Genomic DNA, 22,657 nt, shown 5'->3' with positions numbered 1-22,657 from the left:
CTGTAAAAGTGGCTTAATACCTCTGACCACGTTGTGGGGGTCAGAAATGCTTCCTGGGGCGATCCCCATGCTGTCCCCATGTCATTTGAGCACTGTCACTATCGTTTTGGGCACTTGTTAGGCTTTTAAAAGACTGCCGGGGGTGCCACCGCAAAAATGCTCGAGTCTCCCATAGACTAACATTGGGCTCGTTGCTCGGGTCGAGCACCCGAGTATCACGGCGAGCTCGGCCCGAGCTTCGAGCACCCGAGCATTTTAGTGCTCGCTCAACACTAGTTATAATGTAAAAGTGGAAGGACTACACATGATTATAGACAATATCACCCCTCTAATATGTTTTTTCAATAACTTTTTTTATTAAACATACAGTTTAGTATAAAATAACCTCTGGGTGCTACAGTAACACAGAAGAGCTGTGACAGCTCCGAGGTTTTACTCAATGTACCCACCTACTTCAACTGCCTGCTTGCAGCTTGAAAGATGGAAAAGCAGGAACAGAAGCAAAGACCAGTTCCCATGTAATCCATCTCGTTGTATCTGCTTTTAGATGCAGATTGCGCTTAGCAACTAGCAGTAGACAGAAAATTAGACAGAAGGGAAATATCTGGCAGCCAGCACTTAGAAGTGCTTTTTTTTGGGGGAAGGGGGTTAAACTATAATAAAAAATAAAGAAAAATAGCCAACTTGGCACATTGGGGCAAAATACCGAATGCCAGTATTCTGTCTAAAATTAAGCAAAAATTCAGGTGCAAATGCCATGTGCCATATTTTTAAGGGGTTTAAGACCCCTTTGCACTTCATTAGATACTTTTAGTGAGGGTCTACGAAAAAAGAGTTTGGTTATGGGTGTTTGTAAAATGCACCAAATAACTGGAGGTTTACTCAGGTTTTTTATTTTTTATTTTTTTTAAGCAGTGGTCTTAAACTACACCAATTAATAGACAGTGTAAATTTGGAATAGACAAATTTAAAAATGCACTAAATTTATAATCCAGCATGATACAATGTGATAAATATGGTGGATTTTAAGACTATTTAGTTTAGGTTTACCCTGTCTTATTACAAATGATTAGTAAAGCCACCCAACTATCCAGCAAATGAGATCAGGTTGCCTAAAAGAACAGTGACTTAAAATAAATAAAGAAAACCATGTACATTCAATATTCTATAATTAGGAACCATATCTGCCCCAATGTAAATAATATTAGAGATCATATACATTTTTCAAACGTTAATATTGCTCTAACTCATCTAACATACAAAAGATGCAACATTCTAAATGTTTTTTTTCCTTTTTTTCTTTCATGAGTTGATGTATACAGCCCATATACTGTCCTACGTGCCTTCAAAGTTGCATAAATCAAACAAGCCCTGTGTTTATTTTGCTGTCATTCAGTATTTATGGGACTAATGCAGAAAGCTGAGTCCTCTACTTGTCAGTACTATGTCAGTCTCATAGACAATGAATGGAGCAGCAGCATGAATGTGACTGACACTTCTTTCAGTTGGGGATTCGGGATTCCCGTTCTTGTGATCATTGAAAGTCCCTGTGGTTAGGACCCCTATAAATCTCTAAATATAATGTTTGGGCATTACTGGTTGAGTCCGGGTGCTACAGTGGTAGTGAGAATCCACCCAAATGTAGAAGAAAATAACCACGGCACTCCAAGAGATGCAATCAAAAAATCAAATTTAGGCTTTACTGTAGTGTCAGCATAAAGCTCCAATATGCATAATGGCCAATGTTTCGGTCATCTGTGGACCTTGGTCATGGTCTGTCTTCATCAGGGAGCTTATCCTGCAGTGCTGACCATATGTATTGAGACCCCTATAATTCAGGCTCTTATCACCTATTCTGTAGGACAGGAGAGTTGTAATTGTTGGACAATCTCTTTAAGATACAATAATTACAACAATAATCCAAAACCTCGAGCAATAAACGCACGTTGCATTTGGCTAAAATCAAAAATCTAGTTAGCTGATGCCTACCAATAAATATTCTAGGTGACTATTGCAGTGACTATCCTAGCGGTATTCCTACTTCGTCGCATACAGTATACTCATAGTTAGAGATGAATGGATCATCTGAAATTTGAATTCACCGGCTTCTTCAAATTGTCCATAAAGATTTGATTCACGACAGAGAAATTTAACTCCAATTGCAGAACTGGAAAGCTTCAAATTGTTCATAAAATACATACATAACACTCTTAGCTTTTCTATGGAAGTAGAGATGCTCCAGTATTGTGAAAAATGGTGCTGGGCAAGTTTTTTTTTGCCGATTCTCGCGAATCATATTTCAAAGTGTTCAAATTCACATAGAACTGTGAATTTCAAGAATTTCAACTCAAACTCGATCCTCCGCAGATCGATCCGCTCATCTCTACTCATGATGCCTTATTCCGAAAATTAGACACATTCAAATGCATTATATTTTACCTTTAACTCTGAAACCTGAGATGTCACGTGCCACATAAGATTTTCACTCAGAAACTTCATCCCGTATGGACCAATCATCTCAGCTAAAGCCTTTATCTCTATAAGAGATTGAAATAAAATCAATGGTAGGAAATACATATAAAATTGAGGAAGGTATAATTGACATTGTACCACTTACATAGGCAATACTGAATGAAGTATTTAAAGGGGGTTGATAGCATATTGGTGGACATAGTTGGATCACAGCAGCCAGATCCAACCTAAGGATGCAGCATCTATGCTGTTGTTTCTGTTAAGATCATACATGTCAAACTCCGGCCCGTGGGCCAAATCTGGCCGGCAGGGTGGGTTTATTTGGCCTGTGACACCAGAACCACCACCCCTATGTGAGGCTAATATTCTGTATGGAGAACTATGTGGGGCCCATTATTCTGTATGGAGGACTATGTGGGGCCCATTATTCTGTATGGAGGACTATGTGGGGCCCATTATTCTGTATGGAGGACTATGTGGGGCCCATTATTCAGTATGGAGGACTATGTGGTGCCCATTATTCTGTATGGAGGACTATGTGGTGCCCATTATTCTGTATGGAGGACTATGTGGTGCCCATAATACTGTATGGAGGACTATGTGGGGCCCATTATTCTGTAGGTAGAACTATGTGATGCCCATTATTCTGTATGAAGGACTATGTGGTGCCCATAATACTGTATGGAGGACTATGTGGGGCCCATTATTCTGCATAGAGGACTATGTTGGGCCCATTTTTATGCATGGAGGATTATGTGGGGCCCATTATTCTGTATGGAGGACTATGTGGTGTCCATAATACTGTATGGAGGACTATGTGGGGCCCATTATTCTGTATAGAGGACTATTTTGGGCCCATTATTATGCATGGAGGACTATGTGGGGCCATTATTCTGTATGGAGGACTATGTGGTGTCCATAATACTGTATGGAGGACTATGTGGGGCCCATTATTCTGTAGGTAGAACTATGTGATGCCCATTATTCTGTATGGAGGACTATGTGGTGCCCATAATACTGTATGGAGGACTATGTGGGGCCCATTATTCTGTATGGAGGACTATATGGTGCCCATAATACTGTATGGGGGACTATGTGGTGCCCATAATACAGTATGGAGGACTATGTGGGGCCCATTATTCTGTATGGAGGACTATGTGGGGCCCATTCTTCTGTATGGAGGACTATGTGGGGCCCATTATTCTGTATGGGGGACTTTGTAGGGCCCATTATACTGTATACTGGTTGGCCTATGACTTTGTCCAAGTTTTTCATTTTGGCCCTCTGTGTGTTTGAGTTTGACATCCCTGGTCTAGAGGTCTGTCTACTGACAACTCTACCCTCTGGAGCTCATTACTAGTGTTGAGCCACCCCCGTAGTGTTCGGGTTCGGTTCGGTTCGTCAAACACCGGGATGTTCGTGGAATTGTTCGTCGAACACCTTAGAACACCGTCGAACACCTTTAAAACCAATGGCAGGCAAACAAAAACACATAGAAACACATAGAAAACACCTTCAAAGGTGTCCAAAAGCTGACAAACTGCTCAGAAGACACTCTCTTTAAAAAAGCTGGCCGGCAATTCAGCAGCGGCATACACCGGTACCCGACAATTTAGAATAGAAAGAATAAAGCATCACACATAGATTAGATAGATAGAAACATGTCAGTCACATATATAAGAAGTACAGTGACAGTGTTGCTTAATGTACTTGTCATTTAGTGTTAAAGGATTTATTAAAAAAAAACAATAGTGTTTTTATGCACTGTCTCTTTAAAAAAGCCGGCCAGCAATTCAGCATCGGTACCCGACAATTTATAACAGAAAGAATAGAGCATCACACATAGATTAGATACATAGAAACATGTCAGTCACATATATAAGAAGTACAGTGATAGTGTTGATTACTGTACTTGTCATTTAGTGTTAAAATAAAGGATTTATTAAAAAAAAAATTGGCGTGGGGTTCCCCGTAATTTTAGTCTCTAGCGGAGGTTAAGCAGACGGCTGGGGCAGATGTTTGAAGCCTGGGAAGGGGGTAATACCCACGGTGCTTCCCAGGCTACTAAAATCAGCCCCCAGCTGAATACCTAGCCTTTACTAGCTATTAAAATTGGGGACCCCAAAACAATGACATGGGGTTCCACTATTTTAATAGCTAGCAAAGGCTAGGCAGACAGCTGGGGGCTGATATTAATAGCCCAGGAAGGGTGCCATGAATATTGGCCCCCTCCCAGGCTAGAAACACCAGCCGTCAGCCGCCCCAGAAATGGTGCATCCATAGGATGTGCCAATTCTGGCACTTAGCCTCGCTCTTCCCACTGCCCTGTAGCGGTGGCAGTGGGGTAATAGGGCTGGGGTTGATGTCAGCTTATAATGCCAGCTGACATCAAGCCCAGGTTAGTAATCGAGAGGCGTCTATAAGACACCCCCATTACTAACCCCATAGTCAAAGTTAAAAAAAAACACAAACACCCAGAATAAAGTCCTTTAATTGAAATAAACACACAATTCTTTATTGTTCTAACTTAAACCATACTTACCATCACGCCCATTCCAGCTGAAGCCAATGTCTTCTGCAATAAAAGTAAAATAATAAAGCAACATCATCCTTACCTTTCCATGGTTCCCACGACAGATTCAGCACTGCTACATTCACATGACAGGCTGGATCACAGCCGAAAGCTGCCATCCAGCTTGCCACGCCACAGACACTGAGAAGCGCAGGCATGCTTGCGCTCCTCAGTGTCTCACTGTGACGGCATCCAGATGAGCCAAGGTCATGTCCAATGAGCTCGGCTCACCTCATGCACGTAACTGACAGCGTGGGAAAATTCTCCTGCGCTCAGCGCTTGAGCAGGAGAATTCTCCCACGCTGGGAAGGCATTGAGATGACAGGCTGGATGGCAGCTGAGCGCTGCCATCCAGCATGCCATCCTTCATAGACACTGCAGAGCGCAGGCAATTCTCTTACGCTGTCAGTGACGTGCATGAGGTGAGCTGAGTTCATTGGACATGAGCTCACCTCATGCACGTCACTGACAGCGTGGGAAAATTCTCCTGCGCTCAGCGCTTCAGCAGGAGAATTCTCCCACGCTGGGATGGCATTGAGATGACAGGCTGGATGGAAGCTGAGCGCTGCCATCCAGCATGCCATCCTTCATAGACACTTTAGAGCGCAGGCATGCTTGCGCTCTGCAGTGTCTCTGAAGGATGACAAGCTGGATGGCAGCGCTCAGCTGTGATCCAGCCTGTCATCTCAATGCAATCCCAGCGTGGGAGAATTCTCCTGCTCAAGCGCTGAGTGACGTGCGTAACATACCTGGCGGCGTCCTTGCATAGTGGTCCATCTCCCACTGTGCAAGAGCGCGCACTTGATCTCCAGTCCAGTCTGCTAGCCTGGCTTCCCTCCATGCTGTCTGCTTGCCTCTGTTTCTGCTGCTTAAGGGCGGCGCCCGATCACTTCCTGCTTCTTGTAGCTGCTGCAGGCACACCCCTTGTGCGTCCTCAGCCTATTGCTGTCTGTCACCTGGTATTTAACCCAGCTCCTCCCTGGAATCCATGCCTGAGCATTGTGTTCTGTCAGTTGGCTTCTGGTCGCTGACATGCCAGGTCCCGTCTATGTTTCCTGCCTATCAGTATCAGTTCCCGTGTCTGAACTGTGTCCTGTCTGTGCCCTCTAGCCAGCTGTCCGTCTGCCTTCCTGAGGCTGTATTTCCAGGCCTGTCTGCACACGCTCCTAGCCTGTCCTTCTCGCCCTCTGGGGGCCGCATACCCAGACTCGTTCCTGTATTTGTATCAGTACAGTTCCTGTCTGAACTGTCTCCTAGCTTCCTACCTGTTTTGTCTTTATGTCCGTTTGTTCCCTTTTTCTGCAGTGTCTGAACCAGCACTTGGCTTTACCTAGGCTCGCTCCTGCATTTTGTTGCAGTAACTGTTCTTGTCTGAACTGTCTCCTAGTTTCTTATCTGTTTTGCCTTTATGTCCATTTGCTCCCTTTTCTGTAGTGTCTGAACCTGCACCTAACTCCTTCTCGTTGTCGCTGTACTTCCGTTTGTGAGTTGGAGTCCTCTCGCTACTTCTTTGCAAGTATCTAGTGTGTATCTGGTTCTGCCTTTCTTTCTGTTCCGTGTGAACAGAGCCCTGTCCCCTTTGCTTTGTCTTTGTTTACCTCTTCGGCGATTTATCTCAGCCCTGTCCACCGCGTCTGCGGTTTCGCTCTGCTCAGCCTTGTCTACCGCGTCTGCAGTTTTGCTCTGCTCAGCTCTGTCCACCGCGTCTGCGGTTTCGCTCTGCTCAGCCTTGTCTACCGCATCTGCGGTTTTGCTCTGCTCAGCCTTGTCCACCGCGTCTGCGGTTCTGCTCTGCTCAGCCTTGTCCACCACATCTGCGGTTCTGCTCTGCTCAGCCTTGTCTACCGCGTCTGCGGTTTAGCTCTGCTCAGCCTTGTCTACCGCATCTGCGGTTCTGCTCTGCTCAGCCCTGTCTACCGCGTCTGCGGTCTCGTTCTGCTCTGACCTTTTGCTCGCTGCTCCGGCAGTCTCGCTCTGCTCTGACCCTTTGCTCGCTGCTCCGGCAGTCTCGCTCTGCTCTGACCCTTTGCTCGCTGCTCCGGCAGTCTCGCTCTGCTCTGACCCTTTGCTCGCTGCTTCGGCAGTCTCGTCCTGCTCCTCTCTCGCTCACCGCTCCAGGCGGCCTTGTCCTGCTCTTCTCTCACTCACCGCTCCAGGCGGTCTCATCTTGTTCTGCTCTTGCTCGCCGCTCTGGGCGGCCTCACTCTGCTGTTTGTCCACCGCATCTGCGGTTCTGTTCCTGAGTCCCAGTCTGTACTGGGTCCTATCCACTCGGTGCTCCAACCTGTCGTACCTGCCAGTACCTCCCTGCCTGCATACCAGTCGTGCTTACCAGCATCCGCCAGTCTGCATACCAGCCGTGTCTGCCTATACCCAGCAGTCTGTGTGCCAGCCTAACCTGCCTGTTCCTGTACTCCCCTGTGTGGGTCAACAGCCGTGTCCGGGGTCTGTCCTGGAGTAGCACCTGGTCCCTCTGCTCGGTTCCTCCTTGGTGCACTGGCGTCGTATGCCGTCGTGCGACCCTGGTCGGATCGGGTGGATACTTAGTTACGCCCCTCCAGGCATTCACTCTCCGGCACGGCCCAGTGGAATCACTACATATACACGCACACGCCACTCAGCCCGGGCGTGTGCATTACAACGTGCATGAGGTGAGCTGAGTTCATTGGACATGAGCTCACCTCATGCACGTCACTGACAGCGTGGGAAAATTCTCCTGCGCTCAGCGCTTCAGCAGGAGAATTCTCTCACGCTGACTGCAAGCGCAGTAGAATTTTCCCACGCTGTCAGTAAAGTGCATGAGGTGAGCTGAGTTCATTGGAATAAATAATAAAGCAACATCATCCTTACCTTTCCATGGTTCCCACGACAGATTCAGCACTGCTACATTCACATGACAGGCTGGATCGCAGCCGAAAGCTGCCATCCAGCTTGCCACGCCACAGACACTGAGAAGCGCAGGCATGCTTGCGCTCCTCAGTGTCTCACTGTGAAGGCATCCAGATGAGCCGAGGTCATGTCCAATGAACTCGGCTCACCTCATGCACGTCACTGACAGCGTGGGAAAATTCTCCTGCGCTCAGCGCTTGAGCAGGAGAATTCTCCCACGCTGGGATGGCATTGAGATGTCCCTGATGGAAAGGTAAGGATGAGGTTGGTTTATTATTTTACTTTTACTGCAGAAGACATTGGCTTCAGCTGGAATGGGCGATACGGTAAGTAGAGCTTAATTTAGAACATTAAAGGAATGTGTGTTTATTTCAATTAAAGGACTTTATTCTGGTTGTTGGTGTTTTTTTTAACTTTCACTATGGGGTTAGTAATGGGGGTGTCTTATAGACTCCTCTCCATTACTAACCTGGGCTTGATGTCAGCTGGCATTATAAGCTGTCATCAACCCCAGCCCTATTACCCCACTGCCACCGCTACAGGGCAGTGGGAAGAGCGAGGCTAAGTGCCAGAATTGGCACATCCTATGGATGCGCCATTTCTGGGGCGGCTGACGGCTGGTGTTTCTAGCCTGGGAGGGGGCCGATATTCATGGCACCCTTCCTGGGCTATTAATATCAGCCCCCAGCTGTCTGCCTACCTTTGCTAGCTATTAAAATAGGGGGACCCCACGTCATTTTTTTGGGTCCCCCATTTTAATAGCTAGTAAAGGCTAGGTATTCAGCTGGGGGCTGATATTAGTAGCCTGGGAAGCTCCGTGGGTATTACCCCCTTCCCAGGCTTCAAACATCTGCCCCAGCCGTCTGCTTAACCTCCGCTAGAGACTAAAACTACGGGGGATCCCACGCCAATTTTTTTTTTAAATAAATCCTTTATTTTAACACTAAATGACAAGTACAGTAACCAACATTGTCATTGTACTTATTATATATGTGACTGACATGTTTCTATCTATCTAATCTATGTGTGATGCTCTATTCTTTATGTTCTAAATTGTCGGGTACCGGTGTATGCCACTGATGAATTGCCGGCTTTTTTAAAGAGACGGGTGCATGAAAATCGGAGGGCACTAGTGTGTTCCAAGTGCCCTGCTATGTTTTTCATGAACCCTCCTATGTACCCTGCCTGCCTGCCTGTCTGCCTATGTATTCTGCCTGCCTGACGTTTAATTGAGCACTCTCCCTATCGATTTGGGCAATTTTTGACCTTCTGCAGACCTCCGGGGGGGACTGCCAGAAAAATGCTCGAGTTTCCCATAGACTTACATTGGGCTCGTTGCTCGGGTCGAGCACCCGAGTATTCCAATGTGCTCGACCCGAGCTTCGAGCACCCAAGAATTTTAGTGCTCGCTCATCACTAATCCTAATATTTCTAATTGTAGAGGGGTCCTCATATCGCCTATCCACTAGATATGTGATAATGGTTAAACTGATGTGGTTCAGGATCCCCATCTATTGCTGCAATACTGCCGCTAAGAGGAGTTGAATGGTGCAGCTGGTCGCTTAGGTGCCCTGCAGCTCCACTCTATGTCTATGACACTGAAGATGATTGCTGATTGTAGCACTGTGTTCACTGTGCTTTGTATTTTTAGTATTTTTAGTGCCATAGGCAGAGTGAATGTATGACCGGCCTTTCCTTTCAACTAATTCTGGCAACAATCTTGCTGTTAAAGAATAACTGCTAGAGAATGGTGGACATAAACTAATCTAACAAATTGCACATATCTAGTGGGTTGGTGACAATTTCTGAAGTCCAGAATACCCCTTTTAGTGATGTCCATAACTTGTACACACAACTTTACTTCACTGAAATCACAATTCAACATTGTCCCCCTGTGTATGGGCTGAAATGCGGCTCTCTTCACAATGCACTTCACATATGTCTTGGCCTGGACATTGCAGTGGAAAAATAAGCTGGAAAGACAATAGTGCAATAGGGTCTTATCCGAGTAAAAAGTGACAAGAGATAGTTGCTCACCTGGCCAGGGTTGTGATACACAACTACTTAATGCACTTAAGGCTGCTGCAGACCCACAGGGATGCCAAGATGCCAATAGTGGAGAAGAATGGGTAAATCCTGCGTTGCCTGGACAAAGGAGTGGTTGAAGCCAGAGAGTAATGTAGACAGATGCGGTTTATTTCTCAACGCGTTTTGAAGTTTCACACTTCTTCAGGACAAACCAGAGTGATAAGTGGATTGCACGTGCAGATTTAAACGTCTAATCCACGTGTAATTCACTTGTCACTGTGGTTTGACCTGAAGAAAAAGTGTGAAACTTCTAAATGCGTTGACAAATAAACCGCATCTATCTACAGTAGTCTCTGGCTTAAATGACTCCTTTGTCCAGGCAGGATTAACTCATTCTTCTGCACTACTGGCATCTTAGCCTGGACATTGTCATGCTTGCCATATGACTGTGACACTTTATATTTGTAACAGAGTTGCAGTAGTTGTAAAGCAAATATTTTCAAAACCTAGTTTGAAATGTGGTTTCCATTGCATCATGATAGTGGCCTTGATCCAAGAACAATATTTCAAATACATTTTTATTTGTGTGGACTAGTTACACTATATTATAGTGAATGAGGTCCCTGGCTTACAGTATATTAGTAAGGTTTAGAAAAATTGCAGCCGATCAAATGTATCTGTCTGCAATAAATCGGCATTAGGTTCTGCTATTCCCAGCACACGGCCAAATAGTTTATTCTGGTCCTGTGCTCTGAATAATGGCTTATACAGAAGATTTAGATTAGAACAGAGGGACACAGCACAAAAGACAATTAAATCAAAGCAAATGCATTTCCCGTCAGGACTGCGTATATACATGTGGTTACAATGTGACAGCTGTAATCAGTATTTGTACGCAAGGTCAATATTGAGCCACACCATTCTCAGTAAAAGGAGGAGGCTATGATATTTCAGCAGCAAAGACATTAAAGGGCATCGTTGGAAGGTTCTGTCTGACTTTTTGTGATCAGAAAGCTGAGATGCTTCTTCACAGTTTAATGGCATACATGACGGCAATAGCCAGACGCAATATGCGTTTGGTGAACCAAAAATGATTTTAAGTTATTTTAGTTATTTTGTGAACAACACATGCGGAGATGACCGAGCGGAGTTGTCATATTCAAGGGTAACTGCAGACATACTGTATATCGAAATATAGAAAGACTGAATTATTGTGATGATGCCACAATAATCCTTCTGCACCTATTTGATGGCCTTCATTATAGTGTATAGTGTTTTCTAATTATAGGCTGTGTTCTCTTGGGATGATGTCATATGATGTGTGTATTTACAGGCTGGTCTGTATCATGATGATATTGCAACAGCTTTTATATATTTATTATAGGCTGTGTTCTAATGAGATATCATACAAGTCTTTCCAATTTTTCTCACTTTTCTTTCCAGATTGCTGATCTTCACCAGCGGGATTCGGCACCCATGCTATAAGGCTGATTGAGCATCAATAATATTGAAACGTGGTAAACTCACAATTTTTCCTTTTTGTGCAAAATGACTGTTTTATCTGCTTCACATCTACCAGTTCTCAGAATGATGAGCTCTGTGTAACCCTGTAAACATCACTGATTGGCATCTTTCTGAGTACACTGTGTATAGGTGGAAAGCTGCCAGTCAGTGGTGGTGGGATTATACATATATAGAGCTCATGAATATGGAGGACTACATGGCAGCAGGTTTACTAGTCCTAATTTGAGAGTAGTATAATGTAGACAGAAACCCCGATTCCAGCAATGTGTCACTTAGTCGGTTACTTGCTGTAGTTTTGATAAAATCACTGTTTTATCAGCAGGATATTATCACTAAAAGACTAGTAAACCTGCTGCCATGTAGTCTTCTATATTCATGAGCTCTGTATAGCCCCGCCCCCACCACTGATTGGCAGCTTACTACCTATGCACAGTGTACATAGAAAGCTGCCAATCAGTGGTGTAGGCAGGGTTATACTCAGAGCAGCATTCAGAGAAATGGTAGATCTGCAGCAGATAAAACAGGGATTTTATAAAAATTCTACATGCAGAACAGTAAATGACATCGCTGGAATTAGGACCACTGCTCCTACATCATGCTGCTCTCTGATACTGTAGCAAATACTGGTGACAGATTTCCATTAACTATTTTCTAATGAATGCCATTTTTGTACATCCCTTGTGCATTTGATTGGAGGTCTGCTGCAGTTTCCTGCAGTGGACATGTCTGAAAGCATATTTACTTAGGGAAAACTTTGTAGTAGATGCAGTGATAAAGCAGTGTTGTGGCCCTTTTTAGGATTAGAGGATGATGGGCATATTTCAGCATGAAATCTTTACTGTGAGATGAAGATTCCCTTTAGAGAGGACCATGTACAGTAGGTCTCATGACATGTTTGTTTTAGTAAATATCTGAACTTACTCTAAAATACAGATTTTGATGCATCGTTATTTAAAACCCCCTGTTTTGTCATTTCTCAGCTTATCCTCTTGGAAACCTATAAATATTCTGAGAAATTATGTTATGTGGTAGTATGTGGTATAGGTTATTGCCATGTAGCACAAGTGCTTCCTACTGCACCGATTTACAGGCACCTGTCCTACTAGCATATCCTATTCCAATGTCCATTGTCTTATATAAAACAAAGGCATTTGTTGGTGGGAGTATATTTCTTGTCGTGCATCTTTCATCAGAATATTTCTTCATTTATGGGAACATACTCTGACTCTGGTGTTCCAGCTATTTAAAAGGAGCATGACACGGTGATCCTGGCTTGGTAATTCTTGAATCCTTGTGCGGTGCAGCAATCCATCCAGCATGGGTGCAGTACGCATAGCACAATGTATAAAGGGGCCCATACACCTTAGTTGGGAGGTTACTGCTATCCTTCCTGACTTCCCCATTCATATGAATGCTTGGCCGAGTGAACGAAACATGTGTTTATTTACATATACCCATTTTGATTAAACAAATTATTATTCTTAAAACTATTACTATTAACTATTATTAACTTAAAATTATTAATTATTTATTATTAACCCCTTTAGAACCCAAGCTGGTTTGCACGTTAATGACCAGGCCAATTTTTACAATTCTGACCACTGTCACTTATTGTACTTCATGATTGTGATAACATTTCTTTGATATCACTTGCGTTTATTTGTGAAAAAAACGGAAATTTGGCAAAAATTTTCAAAAATTTGCAATTTTCAAAATTTGAATTTTTATGCCCTTAAATCAGAGAGATATGTCGCACAAAATAGTTAATAAATAACATTTCCCACATGTCTAATTTACATCAGCACAATTTTGGAACCCAAATTTTTTTTTATTGCGAAGCTATAAGGGTTAAAAGTTGACCAGCGATTTCTCATTTTTCCAACAAAATGTACAAAACCATTTTTTTAGGGACCATATCACATATAAAGTCACTTTGAGTGGTCCTTATGACAGAAAATACCCAAAAGTGACACCATTCTAAAAACTGCACCCCTCAAAGTGCTCAAAACCACATTGAACAACTTTATTAACCCTTCAGGTGCTTCACAGGAATTTTTGGAATGTGGAAGAAAAAAAATAACATTTAACTTTTTTCACAAAAATGTTACTTTAGTTGCAATTTTTTTATTTTTGCAGGGGTAACAGGAAAAAATGGACCCCAAAATTTGTTGTGCAATTTCTCCTGAGCACGCAGATACCCCATATGTGTGGAAAAAACACTGTTTGGGCGCACGGCAGGGTTCGGAAGGGAAGGAGCACCATTTGACTTTTTGAATGCAAAATTTGCTTAAATAATTAGCGGACGCCATGTTTCGTTTGGGGAGCTCCTGATGTGCCTAAACAGTGGAAACCCCCCACAAGTGAAACCATCTTGGAAACTAGACCCCTCAGGGAACTTATCTAGATGTGTGGTGAGCACCTTGAGCCCCCAGGTGCTTCACAGAAGTTTATAACATTGAGCTGTAAATATAACATTTTCAAATTTTTCCCACAAAAATGTTTTTCAGCCTCCAATTTAGCATTTTCATGAGGGTAACAGGAGAAATTGCACCAAGCAGTTTGTTGTGCAATTTCTCCTGAGTAAAAAGATACCCCATATGTGGGGGAAAACCACTGTTTGGGAGTACGACAGGGTTCGGAAGGGAAGGAGCGCCATTTGACTTTTTGATTGTAAAATTTGCTTGAATAATTAGCGGACGCCATGTTGCGTTTGGAGAGCCCCTGATGTGCCTAAACAGTGGAAACCCCCCACAAGTGACACCATTTTGGAAACTAGACCCCTCAGGGAACTTATCTAGATGTGTGGTGAGCACCTTGAATCCCCAGGTGTTTCACAGAAGTTTATAACAATGAGCCGTAAAAATAAAATTTTCACATTTTTCCCACAAAAATGTTTTTCAGCCCCCAATTTTGCATTTTCATAAGGGTAACAGGAGAAATTGCACCATGCAGTTTGTTGTGAAATTTCTCCTGAGTAAGCAGATACCCCTTATGTGGGAGAAAACCACTGCTTGGGCGTACGGCAGGGTTCGGAAGGGAAGGCGCACCATTTGACCTTTTGAATGTGTCTTGAATTTTTGAATTGTCACAAGGGGAAGAGGAGAAAATGGACCCCAAAAACTTTTGCTCAATTTCTCCTGAGTATGCCAATACCCCATATGTGGGGAAAATACAGTCTTTGGGCGCACGGCAGAGTTCAGAAGGGAAAGAGCACTGTGTGACTTTTTGAATGCAAAATTGGCTGGAATCGAGAGCGGACGCCATGTCGCGTTTGGAGAGCCCCTGATGTGCCTAAATAGTGGAAACCCCCACAAGTGACCCCATTTTGGAAACTACACCCCCTCAAGGATTTTATCAAGGTGTATAGTGAACATTTTGAACCCAGAGGTATGACACAGAATTTGATAACATTAAGTCATCATATTGAATAAGTTGTCAATAGTCTTGAGCGCAAGTGCTCACTAATTGAGTTTGCATCAGGTACTCAGGTATGCACCATGTATCGCGCGTGCTCGAGTGACATGCTCTAGTCCCCGCCTGCATGTTTCACGGTTATTAGACACCCAAAAAAAAACATGCGGGGATCGCTCGTGCATGGCAGGCAATCCCCGTGAGGTTTTTTTGGCCGTGAAGCATATGGAGCAGAGACTCGAGCATGTCACTCGAGCACTCGCGATACTCAGTGCATACCCGAGCACCCGATGCAAACTCATTTAGCGAGCACTTGCGCTCAACACTAGTCACCATATCATCTTTTTTTTTTTACTTTTGAAAAAAATCCTAACCCTAACCCTAGCCCAACCCTAACCCTAGCCCAACCCTAACCCTAGCCCAAACCTAACCCCAACCCCAACCCTAACCCTAGCCCAACCCTAGCCCAACCCTAACCCCAACCCTAATCCTAGCCCAACCCTAATCCTAGCCCAACCCTAATCCTAGCCCAACCCTAACCCTAGCCCAACCCTAACCCCAACCCTAGTCCAACCCTAACCCAAACCCTCACCCTAGCCCAACCCTAACCCTAGCCCAACCCTAACCCTAACCCCAACTTTAACCCTAGCCCAACCCAAACCCTAACCCTAACCCCAACCCTAACCCTAGCACAACCCTACCCCTAACCCGAGAGTTTATTTTTTACGCCGTTCCTCATGCAGTATAAGTGATTAGACTACTTTATTCTTCGGGTTGGTCCAATTACAGTGATACCAGAATCATATCGTGTTTTTATGATTGACAGCTGTCACACACTAAAAGACGCATTTTTTTTGTAAAATCTAGTTTTTGCATCGCCATATTTTGAGAGCTATAATTTTTCCATATTTTAGCCAACAGAGTCATGTGACAGCTTGTTTTTTGTGGGATGAGTTGACGTTTTTATTGGTGCCATTTTCAGGCGTGTGACATTTTTTGATCGCTTTCTATTGCGATTTTTGGGAGGCAGTATAAACAAAAACAAACAATTCAGGAATTGTTTTTTTTTACATTTTTTATGCTGTTCCGCGTGTGGTAAAATTGATAAGGTAGCTTTATTCTTCGGGTCAGTACGTTTACAGCGGTACCACATTTATATAGTTTTTCTATGTTTTGGCACTTTTACTGTTAGAACTCTCCTGTTAGGTTTTTTCTATCTTGCTGGTCACATGACCTTGTTTGCCTATTTAATCCTGCTCTGCCCTCTTGGCCTTGCTGGACTTCATTGTAATTTCTACTCTTAAGTTAGCCTGGTGCTTAGTTACCTTTCTCGGTCAGTTTAGCTTGGTCTTCGGACCTTTATGTTCTATGTTGTGTGTTTGTCTTTTACTGCTACAATTTCTGCTAGGAGGTGCCCAACTTTATCCCAGTCCCTAGTTCTTGTAGGGATCCCTCCCTTGCATCTATAGGTCTTCGTACAGACTAGTCGAGGACTTTAGCGGGTCTGATCGCAGTATCAGGTTCCCCGTTACATCGTAGGGATCTAGCTTAGTTCTATTGTAGGGACAGATCTCCTTTCTTTCCTTAGTGCTTGTAGCAGATCATAACAGTAAGTCCAGCCCAAAAATATCTCTAAGGAAAGACTTCCAGTTTCCATCATGGTGTCGGTTCAGGATTTGGCTCAACGCCTGCAGGGACTCTCTCTGGAGGTGGCCAAGCTCCAACAACACGTGAGTAGCTGTTCTGGAGCACATTTTGTGGAGCCAAAGGTACGTTTGCCTGATTTATTCTTTGGTGATCAACAGGATTTTTTTTCCTTTAAAAATGCTTGTTTATTGTATTTTCGCTTGAGACCCAGATCCTCTGGTGATGAATCACAGCGCATAGGGTTCATAATGTCACTTTTGCGCAAAGAACCTCAGGGATGGGCATTTTCTCTCCAACCTAGTGATCCATGCTTTAGATCAGTGGATAGTTTTTTTTCTGCTTTGGGTTTGTTGTATGATGATCCTGATCGTGTCTCATCAGCTGAGACTGAATTAAGACATTTGAGGCAGGGATCAGGTAATGTGGAAAAATATTGTCCTCACTTCCGACGGTGGTCTGCCCAGGTGGGGTGGAACAATTCAGCTTTGAAAAGTTTGTTTCTTGCGGGGCTAGGTGAAAGGGTTAAGGATTTGCTGATTGCTTATCCCACACCTGGAAACTTGCAGGAGGCTATGCAATTAGCTATACGGGTGGACAGGAGACTGCGTGCAAGGGTTAATGAAAGTAAATCCTCTGCCATGTCAGCTCCGAGTCTTGAGAGGGTCTGTACTGACATTGGAGAGCCGATGGAGATTGGGGCGATGACACCCCGCTCTCAGGAAAAAGACCGCAGATCTTCTGAAGGTTTGTGCTTTTATTGCGGGAAATCTGACCATTTTATTAAGAACTGTGAGCTTCGTATGAACAAAGAAAAAAAAAAGGTCAGTTACGCCCGTATTGCCTGTTTAAATTCTAAGGGGGTATTTCTTTCTGCTACTACTGCTGCTCAGGAAGAATTAATTGAATTTCGGATATTTGTGGATTGTGGTTCTACTCTGAATGTGATTGATGGGGGATTCTTGGAAAAACTTAAATTAAAACCCAAACCTTTGTCATCCCCTATTGCTGTGGTTTCTGTCGATGGCTCCCCCTTGAAGAGTGTTACTCACAAGGTCTGTGAATTTCCCCTCACTATTAATGGTATTCACCAAGAAAATTTGGATTTGGTGGTATTAAATAATTTGCCTTCTCCAGTAATTTTGGGGTTACCCTGGTTAAAATTGCACAATCCTGTACTGGATTGGTCTACCAATGAAATTAAGTCCTGGAGTCCTAAGTGTTATGACAAGTGTTGTAACGGACGTATTGCTGCGGTGGAAAAAGGGTAATTACCTGTACCTATTCAGGATTTTTGGAGAGTTTTTTCTGAGGAGGAGTCACAAATATTGCCTCCCCATAGAGACTATGATTGTACCATTGAATTTGTCCCTGGAGCTACTCTTCCTAAAAGTCGTTTATTTAATCTTACTATTCCTGAGAGAAAGGCTTTGGAGAAATACATACAGACAAGCTTGGCCGCCGGTCACATTAGGCCTTCCAAGTCTCCGGTGGCTGTTGGATTTTTATTTGTTAAAAAAAAGGACGGCGGTTTACGTCCTTGTCTGGATTTTCGTGAGATTAATAAAATTACTGTACGCAATCCTTACCCACTGCCATTGATTCCTGATTTGTTTAACCAGTTAGTGGGGGCCAAGTGGTTCTCTAAAATTGATCTCCGGGGGGCATACAATTTGTTGCGCATGAAGGAGGGTGATGAATGGAAGACTGCTTTTAACACTCCTGTGGGTCATTTTGAGAACCTGGTTATGCCTTTTGGTCTTACCAATGCTCCAGCATTTTTTCAGAATCTTATTAATGACATCCTTAGACCTTTGATCGGCAAAAATGTGGTTGTGTATTTGGATGACATTTTGATTTATTCGCCTGATCTGGAGTCTCATTGGCGGAGCGTACGTGAGGTATTACAATTATTAATTGACAATTTGCTTTTTGCTAAGCTGGAGAAATGTGAGTTTGCTGTTCAGAGAATTATTTTTTTGGGCTACATTATCTCCAGCGAGGGCTTTGAGATGGACTCTGTGAAGGTTCAGGCGGTTCAAGAATGGCCTAGGCCTATTGATTTGAAATCGATACAGAGGTTTTTGGGTTTCGCCAATTATTACAGAAAATTCATTCAAAAAATTTCTATTATTGTCAAACCACTGACCGATCTCACCAGGAAAGGTGCTTATGCGGTTCAGTGGACTACTGAGGCCATTGAAGCTTTTGTGTTTCTAAAGGAGAGGTTCAGCTCTGCTCCCATCCTTATGCAGCCTGATGTGACTAAGCCGTTTTTGGTTGAGGTTGATGCTTCTTCGGTGGGGGTCGGTGCGGTGTTGTCTCAGAAAAACAAGGATGGAGTACATCCCTGTGCTTTTTTTTTACAAAAAAATTTTCTGAGACTGAACTTAATTACGATATTGGTAATCGGGAATTGCTGGCTATTAAACTCGCATTTGAACACTGGCGTCATTTCTTGGAAGGTGCTGAATTTCCCATTCAGGTTTTCACTGATCATAAAAATCTGATCTATCTTGATGCTGCCAAGCGCTTGAATGCCCGTCAGGCTAGGTGGGCACTTTTTTTCTCGCGGTTTAATTTTTCCGTTACTTACATCCCGGGTACCAAGAATGTTAAAGCTGATGCTTTGTCTCGCAGCTTTTCTCCCATGGTCGGTGCTGAGGAGGAGGGGAGCATTTTACAAGAAGGTGTTGTGATTGCTGCATTGGACTCCGTTTTGGAAGATGAGATTCTTAAAGCACAGGAGAATGCCCCATCTAACACTCCCCATGTGAGGTTGTTTGTGCCTAGGACCTTTAGGAGAGATTTGTTTGTTGAGTGTTATGAGTCTCGGTTGGCAGGTCATCCAGGAATTTCTGAGTCCAAGAGACTTGTGGGTCACAGTTTTTGGTGGCCTGGATGGCAGAAGGAAGTCATTAAGTGGGTGCGTCAATGTACGGTGTGTGCTAGATCTAAGTCTTCACATACTCCTGCAGCGGGGTTGCTTTGCCCTCTGGAGGTTCCTAGTGCACCTTGGACACATCTGGCTATGGACTTTATTACTGACCTTCCCTCCTCTGAGGGTTTCACAGTCATCTGGGTGGTCGTGGACCGTTTTAGCAAGATGTGTCACTTGTTTCCTTTCATCAAACTGCCCTGCGCTAAGACACTCGCTAAGGCCTTTGTCAAGGAAATTGTCAGCCTACATGGCGTTCCTACTGACATTGTTTCGGATAGGGGACCTCAGTTCGTGGCTCGTTTTTGGCGTGCTTTTTGTGACAGGTTGGGAGTTCATTTGTCGTTTTCATCCGGATATCATCCTGAGTCTAATGGCCAGACAGAAAGGAAGAATCAGGATGTTGAGCAGTTCTTGCGTTGTTTTGTGGCAGACAATCAAGAGGGGTGGTCTGAGTTTCTGCCACTTGCTGAGTTTGCTCTTAACAACCATACATCCTCTTCTGCTGGTTGTTCGCCTTTTTTTTGCTGTTCTGGGAGACATCCGTCTTTTGGGTCATTCTCCAAATTGGTATCGGCTGTGCCTGAGGAGGAGAGTTTTTCCGGTGACTTGGAGAGAGTTTGGACGGATGTGCGTGGTAATCTTCAGGAGGCTAACAAAAAATCTAAGAGGTACTTTGATAGGAAACGGCAAGAGGTTTTGTTTGCTATTGGTGACATGGTTTGGTTGTCCTCTAGGAATCTGCGGTTGAGGATTCCTTCTAAAAAATTGGGTCCCAAGTTTGTAGGGCGCTTTAAGGTGCTTCAGGTAGTTAACCAATCTGCTGTTAGGTTGGAGGTTCCTACCTCCTGGAAGATTAATCCGGTGTTTCATGTTTCTCTGTTGAAAAGAGCTTATGTGTCGGATGGAGACGTCTCTGCCACTGTTCCTTCGGTGGTGGAGGACGGGGAATACGAAATTTCCCGCATCCTAAATTCTAGATGGTATAGAGGGAGTTTGCAGTATGTCGTCGCTTGGAAAGGTTTCGGACCCGAGGATAACTCATGGGTGAGGGCGGATGATGTTTCTGCTTCCAGACTTGTCAGAGCGTTTCACAAGAGGTTTCCTGATAAGCCTGGGCCTAGGGGATCCGGAGGATCCTCATAGAAGAGGGGGTACTGTTAGAACTCTCATGTTAGGTTTTTTCTATCTTGCTGGTCACATGACATTTTTTGCCTATTTAATCCTGCTCCGCCCTCCTGGCCTTGCTGGACTTCATTGTAATTTCTACTCTTAAGTTAGCCTGGTGCTTAGTTACCTTTCTCGGTCAGTTTAGCTTGGTCTTCGGACCTTTATGTTCTATGTTGTGTTTGTCTTTTACTGCTACAATTTCTGCTAGGAGGTGCCCAACTTTATCCCAGTCCCTAGTTCATGTAGGGATCCCTCCCTTGCATCTATAGGTCTTCGTACAGACTAGCCGAGGACTTTAGCGGGTCTGATCGCAGGATCAGGTTCCCCGTTACATCGTAGGGATCCAGCTTAGTTCTATTGTAGGGACAGATCTCCTTTCTTTCCTTAGTGCTTGTAGCAGATCATAACATTTACACAATAAAAGCTATTTTATAGAAAAAAATAGTTTTTTGCATCGCTTTATTCTGAGAGCTATAACTTTTATTTTTCGGCTGATGGAGCTGTATGGTGGCTTGGTTTTTGCGGGACAAGATGACATTTTCAATTGTACCATTTTTATTTATATTCGTCTTTTTAATCGCATGTTATTCCATTTTTTGTTTGGCGGTATGATGATAAAGCATTGTTTTTTGCTTCTTTTTTTTTTGTATAGTGTTCACTAAGGGGGTTAACTAGTGGGACAGTTTTTTTCATAATAATATTTATTCATGGGTACATTATAGTTTTATTTTTGGTGGATTATTTTTTTATTTATTTTTTTATATTTTTACAATTTTTTTTTTTTTTTCACTTTCTGACACTTTTTTTACTTTTATTCTTTGTCCCACTATGGGACTTTCACTTTTTTTTATTCTGATCGCCTGTATAGCACCGGGATGGAGCACCATCCCGGTGCTATACAGGCTGTCAGCGCTGCAGATGCAGAAGATACTTTGGTCATGCACTGCGCATGACCAAAATATCTCCATGCTATCTGGTGACCCGGATGTTGTCATGACGACATCGGGTCGTCATGGCAACATCCGGGAAGCCGCGGCAGACAGCGCTGGAGGCCGGCAGGAGAGGTGAGTATCCCGATCACCTCCCCTTGCCACCGCAATGCTGCGATCAACTTCGATCGCAGCATTGCGGGGGTTAATGTGCCGGGAGCGATGCAGGACCGCTCCCTGCACATAGCACCGGGTGTCAGCTGTGACAATCAGCTGACAACCGGCGGCGATAGCGCCCACACAGCCTGTGTGCTGGCGCGATCGCAAAGATGTACTAATACGTATCAGGCTCTTAAAGCCCAGGGCGCAGATACTTATTAGTACGTCTTGGGCTTTAAAGGGGTTGAACGATTAAACGAATGTCAATCTGTAAATATTTGCAGTAGTTTAAAATCCTGTTTACTCAGCCAGACGCCACTTCAGAATGATCAGTAATAGATAGTCCGGTACGCATAGGCTGCCATTGTTCTCAGAAGTGAGACACCTGTTTACACTGGGTCATGTGCGGCCAAGAACTATGATCTTTCAGGCAAGCCAAAAGACCATTTCAGCCGACGAACAAGTGTTTTGCTCATTCTTCGAGGGATCTCTGTTTAGCCTGCATAATCATCGGCATACGCGTTTTCCGAGGAATATTCATTCCCGATGCAGTGTAAACAGACTTCCTATAAATGAGAAAAACTTGTCTGTCGGGTGCAATGATCTTTTGGTTTGCCTAATAGATTATCATTTTTGGCAGCATATTATCCTGTGTCAATGGGACCTCTTCTACTGAGAACAATAGCAACTTACAGTGGGGGAAATATGTATTTGATCCCTTGCTGTTTTTGTAAGTTTGCCCACTGACAAAGACATGAACAGTCTATAATTTTAAGGGTAGGTTAATTTTAACATTGAGAGATAGAATATCCCCCAAAAAATCAAGAAAATCACATTGTATAAATTAGATACATTTATTTGCATTTTGCAGTGAGAAATAAGTATTTAATCCCCTACAAACCATTATGAGTTCTGGCTCCT

At 43.8% G+C, this 22,657-nt stretch overlaps 1 protein-coding gene across 2 annotated transcripts in view; it reads right to left on the bottom strand.

Annotated features, from left to right (window-relative positions):
- Window positions 1-22,657, bottom strand: part of NCKAP1L (NCK associated protein 1 like) — a 419,671-nt gene that overhangs the window by 254,672 nt on the left and 142,342 nt on the right. For both annotated transcript variants that reach the window (XM_073670044.1, XM_073670046.1), the window contains exon 23: window positions 2,440-2,537. In XM_073670044.1, coding sequence (XP_073526145.1) covers window positions 2,440-2,537 — 98 coding nt within the window. The remainder of the gene's footprint in view (window positions 1-2,439; window positions 2,538-22,657) is intronic.

This window comes from Phyllobates terribilis, unplaced genomic scaffold, assembly GCF_046119375.1.
Source record: "Phyllobates terribilis strain yellow unplaced genomic scaffold, ASM4611937v1 Scaffold_2__4_contigs__length_985480577, whole genome shotgun sequence".
Taxonomy (NCBI): Eukaryota; Metazoa; Chordata; class Amphibia; order Anura; family Dendrobatidae; genus Phyllobates; species Phyllobates terribilis.
The sequence above is the reverse complement of the archived record's forward strand: the minus strand, read 5'-3'. Positions and strand labels throughout refer to the sequence as shown.